The sequence below is a fragment of the Elaeis guineensis genome, chromosome 9 (genome assembly GCF_000442705.2).
Source record: "Elaeis guineensis isolate ETL-2024a chromosome 9, EG11, whole genome shotgun sequence".
In the NCBI taxonomy this organism is placed as follows: domain Eukaryota; kingdom Viridiplantae; phylum Streptophyta; class Magnoliopsida; order Arecales; family Arecaceae; genus Elaeis; species Elaeis guineensis.
Window position 1 is genome coordinate 1500919 of NC_026001.2, and position 26692 is coordinate 1527610.

The 26692-nt window shown below is 39.4% G+C and overlaps 1 protein-coding gene across 4 annotated transcripts; it reads right to left on the reverse strand.

Moving 5' to 3' along the window:
• Positions 1–7379: 7379 nt before the first annotated feature.
• On the reverse strand, positions 7380–13421 carry LOC140851723 (uncharacterized). 4 transcript variants are annotated; one of them, XR_012134464.1, is made up of 5 exons: positions 12937–13421; positions 11163–12825; positions 10750–10827; positions 7999–10655; positions 7380–7902 (listed from the first exon to the last, which is right to left on the reverse strand). XR_012134464.1 is itself a non-coding variant. In XM_073243792.1 (4 exons), the coding sequence occupies exons 1-3, from the start codon at positions 12937–12939 to the stop codon at positions 10776–10778; spliced, it is 372 nt and encodes a 123-aa protein (XP_073099893.1). In that variant the 5' UTR covers positions 12940–13177; the 3' UTR covers positions 10348–10655; positions 10750–10775. The 4 variants fall into 4 exon arrangements, 3 of the variants coding, with proteins under 3 accessions (XP_073099893.1, XP_073099892.1, XP_073099891.1); XM_073243792.1 differs by lacking the exon at positions 7380–7902 and having other exon boundaries at positions 10348–10655; positions 12509–12825; positions 12937–13177; XM_073243791.1 differs by lacking the exon at positions 7380–7902 and having other exon boundaries at positions 10348–10655; positions 10750–10839; positions 12509–12825; positions 12937–13177.
• Positions 13422–26692: the final 13271 nt, after the last annotated feature.

Here is a 26692-nt window from a genome sequence, read left to right on the forward strand (position 1 = left end):
GACTCCGATAGGAGTTTGTATGTTCCTTAAACTTTCATAATTAATTTTTAATTTTTATGTTGAAATATTTATATAACTAATATCATTATGTATCGTGGACCATGTCTGTATCATGATACTCATATATTTTTTTAAATTATTATAACTGTTTGCTTAAAATTGAAATTATTTGTGTAGGAGGATGAGCATGGGAGGAAACCCGGACAAGTGGAGTTTTACCGGATGACTCATACTCATCAGGATGGTACTTTTGTTCGAGATGAGTCGAGAGATTTATATGTACGATATTATTAATATTATATTTTTTGTAATGATTTAAATTTAATTTTGTTAGCTATTAATGTATAACTCTTGTTTTCAAAAAAAATACAGGAGAGGGCTACATCTCTCATTGCGGAGCGTGACGATGAGTCCGCAGCATCTACGCAGCAGAGCCGTATCTAAGCATGATTTGCATATCTATAAATAAAAATATATAAATCATTAAATTAATATAAAAATATATATTTAATATTATGTGTTTACCTGAGATGAACCATACATCTCTAATAAAGATGTAAGGCGATCAATCTGTCCCCTCATGGCCTACATCTGCACAGCATTCTAGATGCCGTGGAATAGTGGATAAACCTTCAGATGCTTCTCCCCTTAATGATGTGATTTTTAGGGCCAGCCATGCATCATCAATGGGCCCAGAATTTTGGGTGATCAATGACCGAAAGCAAGACAGGTCATGGGATGGCCTGGTTTCAGATTGCTGGACCTTGGCCCATGTTAAAATGCCCATATGAAGCTGGCCGTTTCTAATGGGTCCACTGGTTGAGTACCATTACAATTCTGGTTGTGTAGGTTCACGCAGCCGATTAGCAACGCCAGTTGGAGGCGATCAGCAGAGACGGACGTTGACCATGCAAATCCCAAAGGAGTCCATGGGTGGTGATTATTCCCCAAACAAAAAATACATCCCTCACATAATGGAATTTGTAAAAAGATTTTTTTTTTTTCTTTTTCCCTCAATCATAAATATATGTTTCTTAACCTTGTCTTGTTCTGCTTCTCTCTCTACCGTTGAGCGACGCTGTTTCCTCTGGCCCCTCCTCTGATCATCCCTACAACCACTGGGGCCCCTTCTCTGCATCCGCGCCTTCCCCCTCCGGTTCCGCACAGCCCTTGCATGTTGTCATAGCCCAGGTTGGGAAAATTCCATCAACTCTCCAACCCTTCATCTTTCTAGCAAACACCAAACATCAATGAGCTTCTCGGTGTAGTCAAGGACACAGCATTACTCATAATTCATGGCCATGGCACCAATTAATGTTGAAGAATCCATTGTGATTGGTGGTGGCTAGAGAAGGTTGGGGTTAGCAACCATGACGTTGTCCAGCTACCAAGATGTGGTGAGGATGTCCAAGGCCATTCTTATCAAAAAAAAAAAAAAAAGAAAAAAAGAGAAAGTCTAAGGCCATTTCTTAAGACAACATGAGGCCCGCTGGAAGTTGGAAATTAGTTATTCCAACGAGAAAGCCTTGGAGATAAGAGTAGCGATCAGGTCAGATTGGATTATAAATGGGTCAGATCTATACGGATCGGGTCAGAAAATCATCAACTCAAATCCGATCTGTTTGTTAAACAGGTCAAAAATTCAAATATGAATCCGATCTGTTTATTAAACAGATAATCTAATCTGATCCATTTAACTCATTTATTAAATAATTCAAATTAGATTAAACGGATTAAACAAGTTAAACAGGTCAAATTAAATGGATCAGAAATAGGTTAAACAGATTTTAAATAGGTTAAACGGATTTTAAATAGGTTAAATAGATTAAATAAATTATATTAAATGAATCAGAAATAGGTTAAATAGGTTATTTGGCTCAATCCGATCTGAATATTAAATGAATTAAACGAATTAAATGAATCAGATATCTAAAATCCAAATTCGATCTAATTATTAAATGTGCTAAATGGGTCGACTCGTTTATAACCCAAACTTGTTTAGTCTCAATCCAAATTTATTTATGGTGGATTGAACATGGATCGGATTGACGAATCGGATCATATTTTACCAGTTTTACTTGGAGGTTGGTCGAGTTGAGAGTTAAAAAAAAAATAAAATTGAAACCTCCTTTTGTCCAATTAACTGTGATCACACTCCTTTATTTTCTCGTAGCCATAGGTACAGTTTAGGTGCTATTTATGTGTTGCTATCGTGCTGCTGCTTTTCTCGTATGGCATTCATCAAACAAAAAAAAAAAAAAAACTTTTCTCGTATACCACTTATTTGAATTGAGATGTCCTTGGTGAGGGATAATTATTAATTGATTGATATATATATATATATAAAATCAAAATCAAAAGTAAAAATGAAAACTTAAAAAATCTAGCAACAAACTAAAAATGAGAGAATTGTACTCCTCTCAGCGCAAGAGTTCTTATTTCAGCGGAAAGAGAAGAGACGGAATGAAAATCAGCATTATGGATGTATATTTGCCTCCATCCCATCCAAAAGAAAAAAATAAAAAATAAAAAATCAAGAGGAAGGAAGGGGGAAGCAGCGCGAGAGAATATCTTTCATTTATTCGATCAAGCAAGGATAAAAGTACGCATTGGCATATATACGCGAGAAGCAGTCCGGCAATGATCCATATACATCTGAAGCAAATACGGATGGTGGTCAGAATTGCTAGTTTTGCAAAGACGTCTTCGTCTCCGGTCACCTCACACGGCACGCCAGCTACCGCCGTCGGTGCCGCAGCTTCCTCGGCCGGGTAAGAATATTTCATCAATGTTGCCGCCGGTGCCAATTCTTACATCAATGTTGCCGCCGGTGCCGCCGCTTCCTCGGCCGGGTAAGAATATTTCATCAATGTTGCCGCCTGTGCCGCAGCTTCCTCGGCCGGGTAAGGATCTTTCACCGCTTCCTCGGTCGGGTAAGAATATTTCATCAATGTTGCCGCCTGTGCCGCCGCTTCCTCGGCCGGGTAAGGATCTTTCACCGCTTCCTCGGCCGGGTAAGAATATTTCATCAATGTTGCCGCCTGTGCCGCAGCTTCCTCGGCCGGGTAAGGATCTTTCACCGCTTCCTCGGCCGGGTAAGAATATTTCATCAATGTTGCCGCCTGTGCCGCCGCTTCCTCGGCCGGGTAAGGATCTTTCACCGCTTCCTCGGCCGGGTAAGAATATTTCATCAATGTTGCCGCCTGTGCCGCCGCTTCCTCGGCCGGGTAAGGATCTTTCACCGCTTCCTCGGCCGGGTAAGAATATTTCATCAATGTTGCCGCCTGTGCCGCCGCTTCCTCGGCCGGGTAAGGATCTTTCACCGCTTCCTCGGCCGGGTAAGAATATTTCATCAATGTTGCCGCCTGTGCCGCCGCTTCCTCGGCCGGGTAAGGATCTTTCACCGCTTCCTCGGCCGGGTAAGAATATTTCATCAATGTTGCCGCCTGTGCCGCCGCTTCCTCGGCCGGGTAAGGATCTTTCACCGCTTCCTCGGTCGGGTAAGAATATTTCATCAATGTTGCCGCCTGTGCCGCCGCTTCCTCGGCCGGGTAAGGATCTTTCACCGCTTCCTCGGCCGGGTAAGAATATTTCATCAATGTTGCCGCCTGTGCCGCAGCTTCCTCGGCCGGGTAAGGATCTTTCACCGCTTCCTCGGCCGGGTAAGAATATTTCATCAATGTTGCCGCCTGTGCCGCCGCTTCCTCGGCCGGGTAAGGATCTTTCACCGCTTCCTCGGCCGGGTAAGAATATTTCATCAATGTTGCCGCCTGTGCCGCCGCTTCCTCGGCCGGGTAAGGATCTTTCACCGCTTCCTCGGCCGGGTAAGAATATTTCATCAATGTTGCCGCCTGTGCCGCCGCTTCCTCGGCCGGGTAAGGATCTTTCACCGCTTCCTCGGCCGGGTAAGAATATTTCATCAATGTTGCCGCCTGTGCCGCCGCTTCCTCGGCCGGGTAAGGATCTTTCACCGCTTCCTCGGCCGGATAAGAATCTTTCACCGCTTCCTCGGCCGGGTAAGAATATTTCATCAATGTTGCCGCCTGTGCTCCTCGCACCAGATGCGTAGATGGCTCCTATATTTCCACGAAGGCTCCCGCCGGCTCTGTAGTTGCCGCCTTCTCTGAGCCCGCGGATGCCGACGACGTTGCTGTCCCTCCCCTCGACGTCTCCGTAGATGCTCCCCACGTTGCCTCCGCCTCCCGCGCCGGATCCATAGATGGCACCAACGTTGCCCCCGCCGTCGTCCAGGGCCGGTCCATGGTTGGCGCCGAGATAGCGGCTTCCTCTAGCACCGGATCTGTAGATGCTGCTGCCGCCTCCCTCGTCCCACTCGTCGATGTCAGGAACTCCGCCACTGTCAGGAACTCCGCCACCGCCGCCGCCGCCGCCGCCGCCGTCGCTGCCGGCTCCAGCGGTAGCCGTGTCGCCTTGCTGGTTCCCCTGCTCGACGAAATAAATATGAGAGGATAAGGAACAGTACACTGATCGAGGACTGGCAGATGGGTATCAATAGGAAGGATGACGGGCTAGCTAACCATTTGCTTTTTTTTCTTTCTCGAGTTGGTGGGAAATTTCCGCCTCCCAAAGGAATCGCTATGAAGTTGCTTGCCGGCTTAGCCTGTTAATTTATCCATGCTTGCTGGTGGGACTACGCGAATCACGCTCTTTAAAGCAAGGGACTGATGCCGAACGCCACTTGCGACAGCGAAGACAAAGCAATAAGATTCAAAGAAAAGCAATGCGATCACGAGTGCCTTCTCTTTTTTCTTTTTTGGTTCGGTGCGCACAAGTTCCCTCTGCCGCCATGCATGATACGACAGGGTTTCTGCAGGTCAGGATAATTGATGCCATAATGCGAGGCAAGTATTGATGGGTCTGAGAATTTTTTTTTTTGCGGGATCGAACGGGGGCCACAAAGCATGTTTGCATGAGATATGATATAATCTAGCGATGATTCCGTTTCATTTTAAATGATTTGGTTTCCACGTCCAGACTGAACCACTGTGAGTTGAGCTAGGTTCAATCGGCATAAAAGAGGAGCCTTGGCGGATGGAGCCGGTTCCAATGCCAACCTCTTCATCTAGACCATCTTTATCTCCACGAACATCAGGTGCTCCGACTTTATATTCACCAGCAAGATGTTCGAGGGAATAATTTGTCAGAGAAGTCCCCCTTTTCGAATCTGTCCTTCAAATACAAGAAGCGAACTTTCTTGTAAATCATTCCAACTTACGTTCAATGCAACTTGAGTTGCTGTACAACATCAACTACAATGCTCTAAATAGTCTCTAAATGAAAACAAAGCAAGGGACTGATGCCGAACGCCACTTGCGACAGCGAAGACAAAGCAGTAAGATTCAAAGAAAAGCAATGCGATCACGAGTGCCTTCTCTTTTTTCTTTTTTGGTTCGGTGCGCACAAGTTCCCTCTGCCGCCATGCATGATACGACAGGGTTTCTGCAGGTCATGGTAATTGATGCCATAATGCGAGGCAAGTATTGGTGGGTCTGAGGATTTTTTCTTTTGCGGGATCGAACGGGGGCCACAAAGCATGTTTGCATGAGATATGATATAATCTAGCGATGATTCCGTTTCATTTTAAATGATTTGGTTTCCACGTCCAGACTGAACCACTGTGAGTTGAGCTAGGTTCAATCGGCATAAAAGAGGAGCCTTGGCGGATGGAGCCGGTTCCAATGCCAACCTCTTCATCTAGACCATCTTTATCTCCACGAACATCAGGTGCTCCGACTTTATATTCACCAGCAAGATGTTCGAGGGAATAATTTGTCAGAGAAGTCCCCCTTTTCGAATCTGTCCTTCAAATACAAGAAGCGAACTTTCTTGTAAATCATTCCAACTTACGTTCAATGCAACTTGAGTTGCTGTACAACATCAACTACAATGCTCTAAATAGTCTCTAAATGAAAACAAAGCAAGGGACTGATGCCGAACGCCACTTGCGACAGCGAAGACAAAGCAGTAAGATTCAAAGAAAAGCAATGCGATCACGAGTGCCTTCTCTTTTTTCTTTTTTGGTTCGGTGCGCACAAGTTCCCTCTGCCGCCATGCATGATACGACAGGGTTTCTGCAGGTCATGGTAATTGATGCCATAATGCGAGGCAAGTATTGGTGGGTCTGAGGATTTTTTCTTTTGCGGGATCGAACAGGGGCCACAAAGCATGTTTGCATGAGATATGATATAATCTAGCGATGATTCCATTTCATTTTAAATGATTTGGTTTCCACGTCCAGACTGAACCACTGTGAGTTGAGCTAGGTTCAATCGGCATAAAAGAGGAGCCTTGGCGGATGGAGCCGGTTCCAATGCCAACCTCTTCATCTAGACCATCTTTATCTCCACGAACATCAGGTGCTCCGACTTTATATTCACCAGCATGTTCGAGGGAATAATTTGTCAGAGAAGTCCCCCTTTTCGAATCTGTCCTTCAAATACAAGAAGCGAACTTTCTTGTAAATCATTCCAACTTACGTTCAATGCAACTTGAGTTGCTGTACAACATCAACTACAATGCTTTAAATAGTCTCTAAATGAACACACAACTCCATTGAAGTCGGTAGAGCTGCCCAAAACCATTTCGTAGTAGAGTTGTAGCTTTTAAAATGACATCCCCCCCTCCACACGTCTGTTTAAAGTTGATTTCCAACGGCATGAGGTGGCATCCCAACAGAACCGATCTTTATTTCCAACAGCGTAATTCGGATTCGAGGCATGATAAATATCGGACTGTAATTAAATATCAGTGACTGACTGTCGAATGGAGCATATCTTAACGGTCTGGATACGATGTCTGGAAACGACATCTGATCTGTTAGCTCTTGATGGTATGTCCAAATTGATTTTTGACGATCTTGATCCTATTGTCATGCACCTATTATTCCTCCCTATAACACTCCACTCGGCCAAGATCAAATTAAAGAAAAGAAGTTTAGTCACTCCATGAGAAATTAATTTCACCGTACAGAGCTTCATCGAAGGTGCAGCAAATCATGCATGCAAGTCTGATGCAACATTTCACAGGCTTGCAATGCAAGAGAAGTTCCAAGGTGGATTGCCTTTTTATCCAAGCATGACTTGGAAATCTATTAAAATTGAAGGATAAGGTGGTGGAGTGGCTAGTTTTACATCCTAAGTATTTGTTAGTGCAGAATTTTAAAATTCTTAATGCACAACAAAGCAGCAATTATGTAATAATACTCCGCATATAGATTACCGGCCGACCGCGGGCCAAACTTTGCATACGCACGGGAGATGGAGCAGCTATCAATCAATAGCCTACTTTTCTTCTTTCTCGAATATTTGATGGTACTTTATATTTTTTTATCGAAAAAAAAAAGAAAAACAACAATAACATAATTAACATTGTAGGATCAGAGTTTCATATTTCAAAAGTGAACATCCCCTGGTACATATGTTAGTCTGGCTGCTGCGTCAAGGAGCCCCTATATTCAGGACAGTAATTTTTTCCACCAGGCTGATCAGTAGCATACATGTATACATATGTATATATATGTGTGTGTGTGTGTGTGTGTGTTTTGTATGATATAATGGATGCAGGATGGATCTCGTAAGTGGCAGATTTGCCAATGTCCGGTCACCTCTCAAACAAGGTGTCGAACCACCGGAAACATCCGCCACGCTGCCCGCCGTCTCCCGTGCCCGGCCCACTTCCATAGATGGCGCCGACGTTGCCCCCGCCGCTAGAGCCAGGTCCGTAGATGGCGCCCACGTTACCGCCACCTCTGGCGCCGGGTCTGTAGATGGCGCCCACGTTGCCACCGCCATGCTCACCAGGTCTATAGATGCGGCCGACCCTGCCGCCGCCTTCCTCCTCCGGCCCGAAGACGCCACCGATCATGCCACCATGCCGGTTCCCCTGCCAAATAATTAACATGACACATGCAAGCTCATTAATGGATCGATCAAAAACTTGCAGATATATATAGATCTGAATCGAGAAGGTGGGGCTGACCATATTTTCCGAGTTGGTCTGGTGTTTCTTGTCTCCGACCGAGTTGTTTCCGGGGGGGCTTGGCCGGTTTATAGTAATTAGGAAACCTACTCGTGAGGAGCAAGGCAAGCCAACTTTTGCCCCAACGTCAACTCCACCTGAGGCCCGTGCTTCTTACTTCTAGAGCATCAATACAGAACCTGAATATAGATAGGGGTCTCCACTCTCCATGCAGGAAATGGAGTTGAGGCCTATGTCATTCATTTCGGTTCCCAGTAACTTTTTCCCCCTACTTCAACTCTACATACCCCTCCGCTCCAACTTTTGCCACAAGAAGAACAAGAGAAAAACTCATAACAGAATCCTTTTCTCCAAAATCTCTCTCTCTCTCTCTCTCTGGCCTCAGCCTTTCTGCGATTCCCCTCTTTCTTCGTTTTGCTTTTTTGTTTCTGGTTTTAATCTATCGAGTGCTTCAAAATTCTCGGTCTCTTTTTATTTCTCTTTTGTTTTTTACCAGGCTTTATCGGTCACTGAAAAAAAAAACTACCTGACACAGCAAATTTAGATGGTGTTGAATCTTTTATTAAAAAAAAAAAAACAGAGAGATCAAGGTGCGCTTTTGCAGCATTAGAAGATTCCTACCATACAAAATGGAAATACTAATTTCTTGTAGAACATTGGGCTGATTTAACTGATTTATCTCTCTCTCTCTCTCTCTCTCTCTCTCTCTCTCTTTTCCTTCTCTGCGTGCGCGCGGTGCTCTTTTAGCACTATCTCTATCGACTATGGGCACCTGATACGAGCCGAGCCATCTTAATTTGTTTTTTTTTTTTTTTTGATGAAGAGCCATCTTAATTTGATGCAGTTAAGACTTTCAACTAGCTAGCTTTAAGACTCCCACCATGGCCAACATATCAACAACAGGAACAAATTTTTGCTCTACTGTGATCCTATCTCTTGATTAATTTTTGATACTGAAAACATTGGAACATGCAAAGAAAGTGAAGTTCATCTTGATTAATTTTTGATATATATATACTGAAAACATGATTGAATCATGCAAAGAAAGTGAAATCTAAATTTCAATCTTAAAAAAATTTTCTAGCGTACGTCTATAAAGATTTCCATTTTTTCTATCCAAGCTTATTTGGGAAAACATGCTTCAAGTAGAAACTCTGCATAATATATTTTATGCTTGCTATTTACATAATGAGATGCATTTATTTTCAGCAAAGGCAACAAATATAATCCACGACGGGAGCAGTTCGTATGTGGGAATTATAAATAATACGGTAACATGTCAAATTCGATGCCTCCCTTTTCAATAAAATAAAAACATGTCAAATTCGAAAAAGCTAGCTGGCAAATAAATGAAATGATCATAACATACCAAATTATGTTATCTAGAGAAGTATAAAATCAAAAGGAGAAATGAACAATCCAATAGTACCTCTCCTCACTGATCTCAATTCCTTTCTCCTCCAACTCCTGATCTCTAGTCTCTCCCAACCCAATCAATAATATTAGTTTATTTGTAGTAGTTATTCCACCTTTGCAATTGCCTCTTGTGATTGCCCAGTCTCCAATAAATCCAGTCCCTCCACCACCATCACCATCCCCAAGCCCTCGCCATAAAGGACATCGTGTTGCTTCTCTCCTCTTGCTTTGAAAATAAGGCCACCATTACCTCTTTCTCTAGGTTACGCACCTCATCTAATTGTCAAGGATTTGAGCTAAGACTAGGATTAAGGTTTGACAGAAAATTGTAATTTTTCTACAATGGTATCTCTTCATCTAAAAGTATCTCTTTTCCTTTTCTTTTTAATATATTTTCTATAATGGTTTGCTTACTATTATCATGATATATGTTTGTATATATCTCGAACTCTCAAGGTTGGATGGATGTTGAATGTTTAGCTTCGCCTGGTAAAGCAAAGGTATCCATGATCACCAAAACAAAGACAAATAGTAGACTTGTATGACCATGCTATGATCAAATACACCGGTAATTTATTGCAGGGATTGGCTCTGTTCTGGATTTATTTGAATCATTAGCAGAATCTTTTAACCCAGTGATTGGTCACTTCAATTATCATCTTTCTATTTCAACTTCTCTCTGTAAAATCAGCACTTACGTTGGCCATAGTTGACACAATTAGAAAACCCAGTGATAGGCAACATCTATGTTTTGGATTAATCTTGCTTAGTTCGAACCAGTGTTCCTAGTAGTCAAGTTGGAACTAGCTCTGTCCTATCAACCGATGTGGGCCTATGTCGACCAGCTATCCATCAGCAACTAATGGTTTCTAACCTTAAGAAAAATGCCATTTCACATGAGTGGACAGCACCAGGATCATTTTCAACGTCATGTCACTCCAAAAGATGCATATCAAGTATTTATTTGCTGAACTTTATCATATGGATGTTCATATAATTACAATTGCCATATTTTCGATAGATACCTGATGCACGACCAAGTTCACATGACATGGAAATCAAAATGCAGCCATAAGGATATCATAAACACACTGAGTCTCAATGTCAAAATTATTAAGCTGCCTTGGCTTGGTCGAACAAGTCATAGAAGGAAGACTCATTTCCAAGTTTGTTTGAGTGTTGTTGTTTGAAGTTGCATGCATACACGTTCAAGAGTTCTGAAGCTCTCTCTTGCACTTCTCCTGCTCAAAGTAGAAACAAAATACAGAATAAGTAGCAAATAAGCATAGCCAAATCTACGTCATATCTGTTTGTAGAGTTGTAGCTCGACCATACCAAATCTACATCATATCTTCATAAGGCTAAATGTGATACATGAGACGAGACCTAACATTTGCTTGGCCAAGCCGGATCCTATATAAATCACTTCAACCCATTCCAGTTATCCATCCAAAATTGATATAAATATAATTGTTTAGAAAAGCAGCAGAGAGAGTTAAAGCTATCATTCAATAGATTCTAAAAAGCATTTCACGAAACAATGGTTTGGCATCTAGCAGAAAAGACTATATAGGCAAACCAAACCTATACTCTCCACTAGGGATGGTAATGCAGGTGTATATTTGGATGTCCACCGTCCTCACAATTCTCCATATGAGATTCAAACATCTAACGGATTCTAGGGCATTTCATCCAACAGTGATAGGACATTTAGCAAAAAAAAAAGAAAAAATGTAGGCGAATCCAACCTATTGTGAAAAAGATACCCTTGTCCATCCGAGTCTATAAAATAAGAAGTGGAGTCCCTTGCCGAGAATAATCCAGCTATAGATCCACCACATCAGCCCATTTCCTAGAGCTCGATTGCTTCTACATACGGTCCACTACAATAAGCTCCTCCAGCATGCCTTGGGCTCAATTAGGCAGTGGCCGCAAACCGCCTTGAGGGCGACAATGCCGAAGATAAACTGGGGAGAAGTAATTTCTAAAAAACTCCTGAATTTTGAATTATTTACTGTACTAAGCTATACTTTTCACTTTCAAGTCGTCTATATGGTTCAAATTATTTACCACATTTGTCATGCAAATGATTGTTCAAAATTGATTGCCAATGGATAAATCATTGAGTCAATCTTAAATCAGCAATAGTAGTTGTTGCGATCATAGATCAAGGAGTCGGATAGCTCAGATCGTTGGCTTATGTCTCCGTGCCCGTCATGGATCAAGAGGTCAGATAGTTCGAATGGTTAGCTTATGCCTCCGTATCCGTATACATGAGACATTGTTCATTTTGATCTCTGACACTATTATACAGGGCCTCACAATTTTGTCCATTAAAAAGCACCTTACAGAAAAGAGAAGGTTCCAATCTATATAAGCCATACTCTCTCTTGACTCATTATCGATGTAGGACTAAAGATGCTCTCTTTGTACTGCAACACAACCCTCTAGTCAAGAGAGAATATGTGTGGGCAGAAGGCATTCTCACAAACGGTGCCAATATTGCGGTCATGAGTCAAGAGATCGGATAGCTCGGATGGTTGGTTTATACCTCTGCACCCGCATACATGAGGTATTATCCATTTTGATCTCTGATATAGTCGCACAGGACCTCACGATTTTATTCTTTAAAAGGTATCTTATGGGAGAAAGAAGATTCCAATCTATATAAATCATACTCCTTAATTCACAATCAATGTAAAACTAAAGATGCCCTCTCTATACTACACCACAATAATAGTAATGGTATGAAAAATGGCTTTAGAGTATGTATCAAAATTCTGAAAAAAATATGCCGTTACCAGGCTAACTATGATGGGTTTAGTTTGTATCTTTCGCATGAAAGAATGATTGATCTTTACGGATTATATTTTGCACAGCTATCAAAGTAGGACGTCAGCTTCATAATTTGGGCTGTGGATGGATGGAAAAGATTCAGCATGCTTTGCAAGCTGTGCAAAATATGATTCAATGGTTAAGGTCGAGGAGGAAGACGAAGATCAATCATTATTTATTATGCTGTGCAAAAGATACAACCTGAACCCAGATCATCACCTGACATGCATGATACAGGGGAATGAAGTTTGGTCAATACTCATCATCTTCCTCCTCCTCGTCCTCATCTTCATCATTCCCATCCTCTTCTTCCTCCTCCTCCTCATCCTCATCGAAGCAAGGACGGCTCATCCGTCTAACTGGGCTGTCTAAATTGCCGCAGCTGTAGTTATTAATGATGATTACGTTGCCCTCGCCATAGATGCCGCCGACGTTGCCGCCGCCCGATGCGCCAGGGTAGTAGATGGCGCCAGCGTTGCCGCCGCAAGGCCAACCATGTCCGTCGTAACCGTTAAGGTTGTGGAAACCGGCACCCAAGCCATATCTGCCATTGTTATCAAGACCACCACAGAGGGGCTGCAGACAAAAACAGATGACATCAACATCAGGAAAAATTCCGTGTTAAGAATCAGACCAGCACAATTCACCGGTCCTCTCGCTAGCAAGAGAGAGACACGACAGGCTAACCATCTCGTCTGAATTTGTTGGGTGAATTTGAGCCTCCGCTCCGCGAGATCTCTGTTCGCCTCGAAACGCTTCCAGGGCTTGGCCGGTAAATTTATACAGGGCCCGATTCCGGTAGGGGCAGAACAATACCCCATTCTAGCAGATAATTTGATGCCTGGATGGTGGCTGACCGCAGGTCAATGCGTAAAAGACGCAGGAAGTGTACTGGGAATGATGGATGGATGGATGGTGGACTTTCTTTTCGGAAAGATGCTAATTTTTTCTTTCCCCGATCGAGATGCCAATTCGCAGAAGGGAATGCCAGGTGGATGACTCGATTCCTTGCGAGCAGCTATCGAATCGAATCTTATAATGGCCGACTATTTTGGATATGTTTGTTTATTGTAGTAGTGGTTCACAGATGCTTTATGCTGGCCCATGTGAGCGAGAAAGAGATGCTTTGAATGCCCATGCCGAGTCAAGCCGACAATTGTCCGGATATGGGTTTTACGATCCCATACGTTGCAGCAGCTTTTGCGGCAAGTTTTCTTAGAGATTGCATGCAGCTTTTGCAGCAAGCTTCACTAGAGATTGCATGTAGCGCTACCATGCCAGTTAGTTCATGGGGTGAGCTGACAAGACCTTGTCAAAAGGGAGTTATGTTGTCTAAAGATAGTATCATTTATTAATAATTTTATGACAAAACACAATTCATCTATTTGAAGTTTAAAAAAATAAGTATAATGTTTTAGGTTTTTTTTAAAAAAAAAAAAATCAACAGGCCGACCGGTAAAGCTCAGTGGGTGTATCTCACTATCTCTCCTCCAAATTTAATTCTATATGTTGGTTTCCCACCCCCACCACACCCCCCACCTCCCCCCCACAAAACCCACCAACCCCGCAAAAAAAAAAAAAAAAAAAAAAAAAAATTATTTGATTGTATTTCCATAATTGATTGCTTTTTTAAAAATATCCAATTATTTTTGAATTGAGGAGGAGAAGGAATTAGTTTTATACTTTCTCGGGCATGCAGTAGCTATGTACTATACGACCACCCTCAACATTTTATTTTCTTGCACGTTTGTCAATTGCCAATCTAACCTTAAAATTGGCACTACCATGTATACAAAGACACACAAAAGGATAGGTGTTAAATCAAAACAAAAAAAAAATCTCATAAAATATAAAGAATAAATTTCTCGGAAGAAAAAGGCCAAAAGTTAGCCTAATATTCACTCGAGTTTGCCAATACATATTTCAGTATATGTATCAGTTGTTACATTAACCTTTATATTTTATTATCATGAAGATTCTAAAAGTAACATAATATTTTCATATCCATTTTATGTTGCGATAATTAAGAAAAGGATAACAACTGTATAATAACTGCATTGTCTATAGATATTTGATTACAAAAAATATTGTGATAGGATCTATAGTCAGATAATAGGTCATTTTCTTGTGACAAAACTGTTCCAATAATCAAATGGAGGCAACTATTTTACTTTTTTTTGTATATATGCGGCCATTATTTTACAATCTCCACCTCCCATTGTTGCCCAGCTATGCAACCCAAGAGGTTGGGTGAATTGGGTTTCTAAAAATTTTAAACTTAACTTATGTCTTATGAAAAATGTTTAATAATAGCTAAATAAATAAATAGGAAGAGTATAGTTGATTCAAGACTAATGGTTAAAAGCAAGAATGCAAAAGAATAAAGAAGTTCTAAAGAAGAGCAATTAGGCACAACACAAACAAAAGATTTATAGTGGTTCGGTGCCAACCTTGCACCTACATCCACTCCCCAAGCTCCTACTTGGAATTTCAATCCACTAAATAGTATTCAACCTGAATACACTCGTCGGAAACTCCGACTCTAGCTATCCCAAGCTAGTCCACTTGTTTTCCGGGTATAAGCCAACCCAATACACTTTGATTCAAGGTTCGGATCAATCTTCCCTTGTTTTGGAATCCTTCCAAAACAAAAACAATAACTCAAACAGAGTATAACAATCAATAGCACAGAAAATACAAAAGAAGCTCCTTTAATGAGCGAATGAGGCTTTAAATACACTTTTCTCAAAGAGAAGAAGGCTCTTTTCAATTTTCTCAAGGTGGTTGAGACTTGAATGTGCACTTGAAGAGTTGGTGAGCTTGAATTAAAAGCTTCTTGAATGCTTTGAGTGAGCTCTTGCTTAGGACTGAAAAGTATGCTTGAAATTCTCTTTTCAAAAATCTTCTTATTTTTTATTCCCACCTTTTTGTCCCTTTTATAGCTTTAAGAAATGGTGAAGAATAATCTGGGCTGAAATAGAGCCGTTAGACCACATTAAATGAGCATTAAAAGTACTTAAAATGGGTTAAAAACTAGTCATTGCGGAACTTTCTCGTCACAAGGGTCGACTCATGCTCATGGGTCGACTCATGGGTCGACCTCTGTGGAAAAATAGCAGAAAATAAAGGTTCTGTTATTTTGACTTAAAAACAGCAGAGGTCGACTCATGGGTCGACTCATGCTGGGGGTCGACCCATGGGGTCGACTCACAGACTATGCCAAGACTGTGCCAGCTAAAAAAATCTGCGTGCCAAACAGCTCATTGTGCCATGAGTCGACTCATGGGGTCGACTCAAATTTTCAAACATGGATATCTTTCAAAATATATGTCCAAAAATTATAAAATTTTCATCAATGGATCACAAATCTTTTGTTCTAGCACTTGATGCTTTCAAATAAGAGTTTCGTAAAATTACGATTTTGCTCTTGAAAAGCAATAAGTCTTTTTCAAGCGAAAATCATTAGTACCTCTTCAAATGCTTTGTAATCATCAAAATCAATCCAAAGAGCAACAATCTTCCCTTTTTTGATGATGACAAAATACTTGAGCAAAAGCATATATATGAAACATTGAGCATGAATTTCAAAGTTATGAAGATGCATTATTTGAATATTATAGCCATGTATTGGAATGAAATGCATCATAGGTAGTTTGAAGATAAATAGAAAATTTGCTACCAATTTGAAAATTACTTATAAGTGCATTTGCTTGAAAAGAAGATTGATTCTTTGGTTTCGGTATCAGAGCAGAATATTTTGTATCAGAGCAGAATTTGCCTAAGAATTTGAAAATTTGCTCTTTGCTTATGAATTTGAAAATTTGCTCTTGACTTATTTCTCAATTGCTTAACATTTTGCTTTTGATTCTTTAATTTCTCTCCCTTTTTGACAGCATCAACAAAAATTGTTTACTCCCCCTTTTTTGAATATATTTTCTCTATTTCTTTCTTTTGATGGAATTAATTTTACTAATGTTACTTCTTTAGCTTCCTTCTTTATTGCTTGTTCTTAGTTGCGTATTGTTTTACTCCCCCTGAATACAGCAAACAGAAAAGATATACCATTGGATATCATGGATAGCATATTGCAATTCATAGTATTTTAAGCATGCACATAATTAAAAGCAACTCAATTTGAAGGTCATTCATTGAAAGTTAAAGAGTATATATATATAATCAAAAAGTGACTGATACCACATAGTTGTTCCAATACATATACCAAAATACAAAAGTCAATCAGTCAACATCATTACATGGCTCAAAAGATAGATCCTAGAATGAAACTAAAGATAAAACTAACTACAAAGATCTAGTAGAGATCATGACTGGATGGATCAGAGTCAGATGAATCGGAGATGGGGTGAGGAGATGAAGGATCACGACCAAGGGCTCGACCTCTACCCCGTTTGCCTCTGCCACGAGTGGAGGTGCCGGCACGAGTGGGTGGGTGAGATGATCCTGAAGGCTGAGAAGCAACAGATTGAACTGCAAGAGAGAGTCTGATGGTATCCAGAAGGTTCAAGACTCTCAAAACAGACTGTAGCAGTGCAGTGAACTAGGTGGAAGCATGCTCACTGGAGCCTCTGATCTCTCTCCTCAGGAAATCAAATCCACTCTCCAAGACTCCTCTAAGTCTGGCAGCCTCGGTAGATAGGTCTGAGACCTCAGTGATGCACTCCTGTGGCTGTGGATGTACCAGAGCTAATACTTGCCCCTGCAAGTCAAGTACTCTCCCAGTCAGTCTCAATATATAACCCTCAAGCTGCTGAATGCAAACTGACTGAACTGAAATCATCTGAAAGATAGTGGAGATGTGAGGGATCAAAGTCTGATCAGATACATCATGTGATGTGGATCCCTATGCAAAAGCTGAAGTGCCCAACTGTCGAGAAAGTAAGGAAGCCACACGTTGAGAGATCATCTCTATCTGGTCATCAGCCAATCTGATCTCTGAGAGATGTGCTCTGTTGTCTGACTGCTGGACTGGAGTGTGCCTCCTAGTAGACTCTGATGGGCCAGCCTCGGGATCAGAAACGAATGAATGTCTGGAGATGCTGCCCTGATATCATGGAGAGGTGATGAAGGACCTTCTACCTCAGCTCTGTCCTTAACTCTCTCTTCTACACCTTTAGTCCAACCACTATCTATCTTAGTAAATCCCATGCGGTGCAAAATATGTTGGTTGATGGTGTCAGAGTGAGAAAGCCTAGCTGTTGTCTCCCCTTCAAAACTAACTCCAAACCTCCTGAATACCAAAGTGAGGGCCATACCGAAAGGCAGATGTGCCTTGGATCTATTTAGGGTTTCCCTCATAGCTTCTATCATTAATGCTGGGAGGTTTAGGGGGGTTTGGATAATCACATGAAACATGATGCAAATGTCTCGGCCTGAGAGGAGGTCATGTCTACCACTTCTAGGGAAGAAAAGCTTTGTTATCATTTGATGTAGTATCCTCATCTCAATGGAAAGGATCTTGACCTCTAGTTTGTTTAGGCTTCCCAGAAGGTTCTTTCTAGAATCACATTAATTCCTTCTTCTTTGACTGGGAGTTCCATGTTTGAGTATCCCTCACAGGGTAAATGAAGAATTTCTCTCAAAAGTATAGTATCTAGACAGATATCTATACCCTTAACAATGGATGTTACTGTTCCATTGCCATAGCTCAAGTTCAGATAAAATTTCCTAATCAAATCCACATAAGTAATTTCTTTAAGTGAGCAATAGTATCCCCAACCTTGATCTTTGATTTTTGAACCAATGGAGAACCCCTCTTTTTCAAAAAATCTGAAATCTACGTTTTTTTCGAGTTCTACCTTTCTATCAGATAAGGAATCTTACTGGGGCTTAATGGAGACCGAGAAGAACCTGGAGCAGATGCCGAAACAGGGATGAAAGCTGATGAGATCTGAGAAGCCTGTCTCTTCCTGCGCACGCCTTCTTCCAACTCGCGGACCGACTTCCTTCTTTGTGGGAGCTTCATTTTTGGAGCCATTTCCACCACCAGAGCAAGCAAGGGTCTTACGAGGTCAAATGTGTGAAGAGATAGAGGGATTTTAGGGAAGGATAGGGATTTTTGGAGGAGTGATACCTCGATTTGGAGAAGGATAGAATCTAGGGCACGCTCAATCCGTTCTAATCAAGGGAGGAAAAAGGGAAGAGCTCGATTCCTAAGGGTCGATTTGAGGTGTAAGGGGTGATGGGAGAAGAATCTTGGGGGAAGGACTTGGGTTTGGAGAGGAAGAAAAGGGGACCTAAGGTTTTGGAGGGAGGAAGAAGACGGTGGAATGGGTCGGCTCAAAGAATGGATTTTCAATAAAAAGGAGCCCGTGGATTTTGGCCAAAACTACAAGTTTGCCATTGGGTCGACCCTAGGGGTCGACTCATGGCTCACAGAAATTCAGAAAAAATGATGAACAATTTCCAAAAAATTTGAAACTTTAGGAGAAGGATATTTGCTCAATGATCAATTATGAGAATGATAATTTTGAGCTTTTAAGCCCAAGAGAAATGATGAGAATTGAGTTCAAAGAGTTTTTGACATTGATCCCTTGGGATCAGAGAGATATTTAAGCAGATGGATCAAGGATTCCTAGTTCTCTCCTAATTTCACAGAATCTATCTTCACTTAGGCCTTTGTAAAGATATCAGCTAATTATTTTTCAGTACAAATATAGTCAAGAATTATGTCTTTATTTTGAACATGTTCTCTTATAAAATGATGCCTGATTTCAATATGTTTAGACCTAGAATGCTGAATTGAATTTTTAGTAAGATTTATGGCACTAGTGTTATCACATCTTATGGGAGTTTCATTAAGTTTGATATCAAAATCTTCGAGTTGTTGCTTAATCCACAAGATTTGAGCACAACAACTTTCGGCTGCAATATATTCGGCCTCGGCCATAGACAGTGTTACCGAATTTTATTTCTTGCTAAACCAAGAGATTAGGTTAACTCCAAGAAATTGGCAAGTTCTACTAGTGCTTTTTCTATCTAATCTACATCCAGCAAAATCAGCATCTGAATATCCTATTAAATCAATTAATGAGTCCTTACAGTACCATAATCCTAGAGTTTGAGTACCATTCAAATATCTAAGGATTCTTTTAACAATATTCAAGTGAGATTCTTTAGGATTAGATTGAAATCGAGTACAAAGACAGACACTAAACATAATATCAGGTCTGCTAGCAGTTAAATATAGTAGAGAGCTAATCATACCTCTATAATATTTTAAGTCTACACTTTTACCTTCTTCATCCTTGTCAAGCTTACATGAAGGGCTCATGGGTGTGCCAATTGCTTTGGAGTTCTCCATTCCAAATCTTTTGAGTAATTTCCTTATGTACTTGCTTTGGGTGATGGAGATTCTTTCCTTTGTTTGTTTGATTTAGAGTCCGAGAAAGAATGTAAGTTCTCCCATCATGCTCATCTCGAACTCCCCCTGCATGAGCTTTGCAAAATCTTGACAAAGAGATTCATTAGTAGACCCAAAAATAATGTCATCAATATATATTTGTATAACTAATATATCATCTTAATTTCTTTTAATGAAAAGGGTTGTGTCACATTACCTCTTGAAAAATCATTATTAAGTAAAAATTTGCTTAGCCTTTCATACCAAGCCCTGGGTGCTTGTTTCAAACCATATAGAGCTTTATTTAATTTAAAAACATGATTAGGAAAAGCATGATTTTCAAAATCTGGGGGTTGTTCTACATAGACTTTTTCAGCAATATATCCATTCAAAAAGGCACTTTTGACATCCATTTGAAATAATTTAAATTTCATAAAGCAAGCATATGCAAGTAGAAGTCTAATTACCTCTAGTCTAGCAACAGGTGCAAAGGTCTCATCAAAATCAATTCCTTCTTCTTGATTATAATCTTTAGCAACCAATCTTGCTTTATTTCTTATTACATTTCCAATGTTCATCTAATTTATTTCTAAAAACCCATTTTGTGCCAATTATTAAAAAATTTTTAGGTCTTGATACTAAAGTCCATACATTATTTCTTTCAAATTGATTAAGTTCTTCTTGCATTGCATTAATCCAATTATAATCTTTTTCAGCTTCTTCAATGGTTTTAGGTTCAAGATGAGAGACAAAAGCAAAATGATTGAATGCATCTTTAAGTGAAGAACGAGTTCTTACCCCATGCATAGGATCACCAATAATTAGCTCCTTAGGGTGATTGTGAACATACCTCCATTCTTTGGGTAGGTCATTTGTACCTTGAGGTTGTTCTTCACCTCCCTCATCCTATTTGTCTTCATGTTCCTCATCATCTTGAATTGTTAATCTTTCAGAGTGATCTCCTTCATCCCTTCTATAAGAGGATCTGCATCATCAACACCTTCATTCTTCCTTGAAGGAAGATCGTTAGTTTCATCAAAGACAACATGTATTGACTCCTCTACTACTAAGGTTCTCATGTTAAACACTCTAAAAGCTTTACTAGAGGAGGAGTAATCAAGAAAAATCGCTTCATCGGATTTTGCATCGAATTTTTCAAGTCTTTCTTTACCATTATTTAACACAAAATATTGGCAACCAAAAACATGAAAATATACAATATTAGGTTTTCTTCCTTTCCAAAGCTCATAGGGGGTTTTCTTTAAAATTTGTCTAATCAAAGCACGATTTAAAATGTAACATGTCGTGTTAATAGCTTCCGCTCAAAAGTATCTTGGAAGGTTGCTTTCACATAGCATGGTATGGGCCATTTCTTCTAGGGTTCTATTTTTTCTTTCTACTACCCCATTTTGTTGGGGTGTCCTAGGTGCTGAAAAATTATGGCCTATTCCTTTTTCATCACAAAATTTTTCAAATTCTTGATTTTCAAATTCGGTTCCATGATCACTTCGAATATTTTGAATTGAAAATCCTTTCTCATTAGTGACTTTTCGGTAAAATTTAGAGAAAACTTAAAAAGTTTCATCTTTGTGTGCCAAAAAGAAAACCCATGTAAAACAAGAGAAATCATCAATAATTACAAAACCATATCATTTTTCTCCTAGACTAGTAGTTCTAGTAGGTCCAAATAAATCTATGTGCAATAGCTCTAAAGGTCTAGAGGTTGAAACAATATTTTTAGATTTAAATGAAACTCTTGTTTGCTTACCTAGTTGGCATGCATCACAGATTCTATCCTTTTCAAAATTCAATTTTGGCAAACCAAGAACCAATTCCTTCTTAATTAGTTTTGAAAGTGAATGCATGCTAATATGTGCAAGTCTACGATGCCAAAGCCAACTAGTCTTATTAATCTTGGCATTCAAAGATACTAAGCATTGCATGTTTATCTTGGATAGATCATTCAAATCTACCATATAAACATTACCATGTCTATGTCCAACAAATTTAATGCCTTCATTAATAGGACTAGTTACAATACAAACAGAAGATTCAAAAATAACTTTATATCCTTTATCACAAAATTGACTAATGTTTAGTAAATTATGCTTTAAACCATCTACTAACAAAATATTTTCAATGTACTTGGAGGGAGTGATACCAATGTTACCTATACCGATGATCTTTCCTTTACCATTGTCTCCAAAGGTGACCATCCCTCCATTCTTAGCGTCAAGTGTGATGAATTGGGATTCATCACCAGTCATGTATCTCGAGCATCCGCTATCAAGATATCATTTTTGTTTCCTCCTTGGGATGCTAGACACACCTGCAGACAAAAGTCAAGTTTTTGTTTTAGGTATCCAAGCTTTCTTGGGTCCTTTTTGGTTAGTCATAATGGTTTCTTTTGGAACCCATATTTTCTTTACATTTGAGTTTACAGATTTGTTAGAGAAGCAAGTGTATGACTTGTGTCCTACTCTACCACATTTGAAGCAAGTAATATTAGAAAACTTGTTACTTGAAGAGTTTACATAGATATTTTTTAAATACTTTTGTTTCTTTAAGGGGTTATAGCCAAGTCCAGCCTTATCATACACGGCCTTTTGATTTTCAAGAATCATATTAAGTTATTAGAACTCAAGGTGAAATTTTTAACTATTGATTTTAGCTTGGCAATTTCATTCTTTAAATTTTGATTTTCTTGAAGCAGGGTGGATTTTTCAATTGAAATGCTTTCATTTTGTTTCAGTAAAGATTGATTTTTTGATTTTAGATCTTTGTTCTTTATCCCTAGTTTCTTTAGTTCATCAATTAAATCATAAAAAGCTTCATGAAGTTCTTCAAATGTAAAGTCACTAGGAGTTTCGGAGTTTACCTCATTTTCATGTGCCATAAGGCACAAGTTGGCTTGTTCTGTTGAGTCTTCCTCTTCGAAGCTTGAGTCATCACTCCCACTCCAAGTGGCCATCATAGCCTTCTTCTTGTACTTCTTGGGACCCTTCTTCAGTTGTGGGCATTCGGACTTGAAGTGTCCCGGTTTCTTACATTCATAGCAGATAAGAGGTTGGTCTTTATCCTTTTCTTTACTCTGTTCTCCTTTTGTGAGTGACCTCTTCCTCATTCTTGTTTCTTTTTCTCAAAAACTTCTTGAACCTTCTGGTAATGAGTGCCATCTCTTTATCATGCTCTTCATTATCAGTGTCATCAGTTTCTTCATCTAGTTGAGCTGTGGATTTGAGGGCGATTGTTCTCTTCTTTTTGACTTCTTCCTCTTGATGTTGTTTCATGCTCAGCTCATGTGTCATCAGTGATCCAAGAAGCTCTTCCAAGGATAGAATGTTCAGATCCTTGGCTTCTTGGATGGTGGTCACTTTGGCTTCCCAAATTCTTGGTAAGGATCTGAGAATCTTTCTCACAAGCTCACTATTAGAATAGGACTTATCAAGACTCTTTAAACCATTTATAATATCAGTAAAATGAGTAAACATTTCAGTTATAGATTCATCATGCTCCATTTTGAAAAGTTCATATTTATGTACGAGCATGTTAGTTTTGGACTCTTTTACTTGATTAGTTCCTTCATGGGTTACTTCTAATCTATCCCATATTTTTTTAGCAGACAAGCAAGTTGAAATGCGATTAAATTCATTTGCATCAAGAGCACAATACAAGACATTCATAGCTTTAGCATTTAGTTGGGCCATTTTCTTATCAACCTCATCCCAATCTTTTTCGGGTTTGGCTGATTCCACACCATCAATAATTTTAGTGGGTGTGTGAGGGCCGTTTACTATGATACTCCACATATCATAGTCGAGTGCTTGAATGAAGATTTTCATCTGAGCTTTTCAATAGGTATAGTTGGATCCATTGAAAAGTGGAGGTCGGTTAGTGGACTGCCCCTCGGCTAGAGAAGTACCAACTTGAGTTGCCATAGATCTTTAGCTCTTTGATTGGTTAGATCAAAGTAGGGTTAGAGCACCGGGCTCTGATACCACTTGTTGCCCAGCTATGCAACCCAAGAGGGGGGTGAATTGGGTTTCTAAAAATTTTAAACTTAACTTATGTCTTATGAAAAATATTTAACAATAGCTAAATAAATAAATAGGAAGAGTATAGTTGATTCAAAGCTAATGGTTAAAAGCAAGAATGCAAGAGAATAAAGAAGTTCTAAAGAAGAGCAATTAGGCACAACATAAACAAAAGATTTATAGTGGTTCGGTGCCAACCTTGCACCTACATCCACTCCCAAGCTCCTACTTGAGAATTTCAATCCACTAACTAGTATTCAACCTGAATACACTCATCGAAAACTCTGACTCTAGCTATCCCAAGCTAGTCCACTTATTTTCGGGTACAAGCCAACCCAATACACTCCGATTCAAGGTTGGATCAACCTTCCCTTGTTTTGGAATCCTTCCAAAACAAAAACAATAACTCAAACAGAGTATAACAATCAATAGCACAGAAAATACAAAAGAAGCTCCTTTAATGAGCGAATGAGGCTTTAAATACACTTTACTCAAAGAGAAAAAGGCTCTTTTCGATTTTCTCAAGGTGGTTGGAGACTTGAATGTGCACTTGAGGAGTTGGTGAGCTTGAATTAAAAGCTTCTTGAATGCTTTGAGTGAGCTCTTGCTTAGGGCTGAAAAGTATGCTTGAAATTCTCTTTTCAAAAATCTCTCTTATTTTTATTCCCACCTTTTTGTCCCTTTTATAGCTTTAAGGAATGGTGGAGAACAATCTGGCTGAAATAGAGCCGTTAGACCACATTAAATGAGTATTAAAAGCACTTAAAACGGGTTAAAAACTAGCCGTTGCGGAACTTTCCCGTCACAGGGTCGACTCATGGGTCGACTCATGCTCATGGGTCGACTCATGGGTCGACCTCTGTGGAAAAATAGCAGAAAATAAAGGTTCTGTTATTTTGGCCTAAAAACAGCAAAGGTCGACTCATAGGTCGACTCATGCCTGAGAGTCGATCCATGGGGTCGACTCACAGACTGTGCCAAGACTGTGACAGTCAAAAAAATTTGCGTGCCAAACAGCTCATTGTGCCATGAGTCGACTCATGGGGTCGACTCAAATTTTCAAACATGGATATCTTTCAAAATACATATCCAAAAACTATAAAATTTTCACCAATAGATCATAAATCTTTTGTTCTAGCACTTGATGCTTTCAAATCAGAGTTTGGTAAAATTAGATTTTATTCCTGAAAGCAATAAGTCTTTTTCAAGCGAAAATCATTAGTACCCTTTCAAATACTTTGTAATCATCAAAATCAATCCAAGGAGCAACACCCATCTACACAAATCTCCATCTGCTTGCATTTAATTTGAGCTAACCACCAGGCTGGGCTAAAACTCAGATTGAACCCAGCGAAGCGGTAATTTAGGTTGGCCTCTGGTTTTTTTTGGTAGAATACTACTCAGGGCTTACACTACATGAGTCAGCATTACAAAACCACGTACCAACATGATGGTATTAAGAGAATAATAATTAACAAACAGAGAGTCCAAGGAAATGCAAACAAAAGGCTGGTACATGTGCTGAATACAAACATTAAACTAATTGGTGCTGAACAAACCAAACACACAAAGAAGTAAGGAGTACCACAGTAGTTGATTTCTGGGAAGTGTGATGAATTATAAATGGGAGAACGTTGCGGCCCAGCCAGCTGAATGCATGTCACATTCAGAGAAGCTGATACTTCCTCCCAACCATAGCTAGCCACATCTGGAGATGGATTCCTGCTGCAGTAACATTTGACGGGGAACCAAAATATATAACAAAATCAACAGGTTGGCCTCCCGTCCAAAAAAAAAAAAATGTCAACACCACATGAGGTTGAAAGCTGAGCAACCTGCCGAACCTGAACCAAGCCTGAGCTTCCATAAGATAGATCCAAATCCAAAGCCAACCCCATCAAGGCTAACAGCTAGTCCCGTGGAGCTTCGTCCCAACCCGAGCAAACAAAATTTCGCTCATATGTTTACAGTTAAGCTTCCAATCCCGCCTAAATTAACCTTGCCTGGATGAACCTGACATGGCCTTTATCGTGTTCAGATGAAGAAGTTCTGGAATTAGGTCATGTTTGAGCTTAGATCGTTGGATTCATTACAGGGTTGGATAAAGTTCGGGCAGGATATTTTGCTTAGTCGGATTATTTTTTTTCCTTTTTTTTTAAATTATTGGAGGATTAATTTTTGGATTTCGCCACCCCTTGCTTCTATTGGTAGCTTCTTCATCAATGCAATATCCTTGGTGCAAAAGAATGATTCACCTTCGTTCGCTCAAATCCACCGTTAGATCATCCATTGCTCACTTTAACCCTATATTTGATTGGAGCTATAAAAAGAAAGATTGATAGGATTGAGAGGATGAATGACCTCTATTTATAATTTGATTCAAAAAATTTTAGGAAAGATGGATAAAAAAGAAAGATTGTCTATCCATCCGAATCCAATATTTTACATTGTCCTAGATTAGAAGAACGAAAGGAAAGATAGAGCATATAAGAGATGGATTTCTATATTAACAAACTATCCCTTATTAACTTTTTGATAAAATCTTAATACTTCTTCACTTTTTCATTTATTATATATATATATTTATTTTATCTATATTATTTATCCTATATTATTAAATTTTATTACTAATTATTTTAATTCCAGCACATAATTTCTATGACTATAATTGAATAATTAAAATTATCTTCTATTTTTATTTATCTTCACCATTTTTAGTTAATTATTTGTATAAAATTAATTTAAATATTTAAATTTAATTATAAATAAATTATTTATTTATATCATTAATATAAATAAATATATTATTATACAATTAATTTATAAAATTATTTATTAAATTAAATTAAATATTTATTTAATTATAAATTATAAAGATTATATAAATTTTATATTTCTCCACTTCTTATTTATAAATAAATATTACAAATAATAAATAATAATACTTTTTATCAAAGGATATTATTGTGGGACGATGGCATTTTTAGTCCGACATCAGTTGTGAGTTAAGGAAGAGTCTGGTTTATATGGAATGAAACTTCTCTTCCTATGA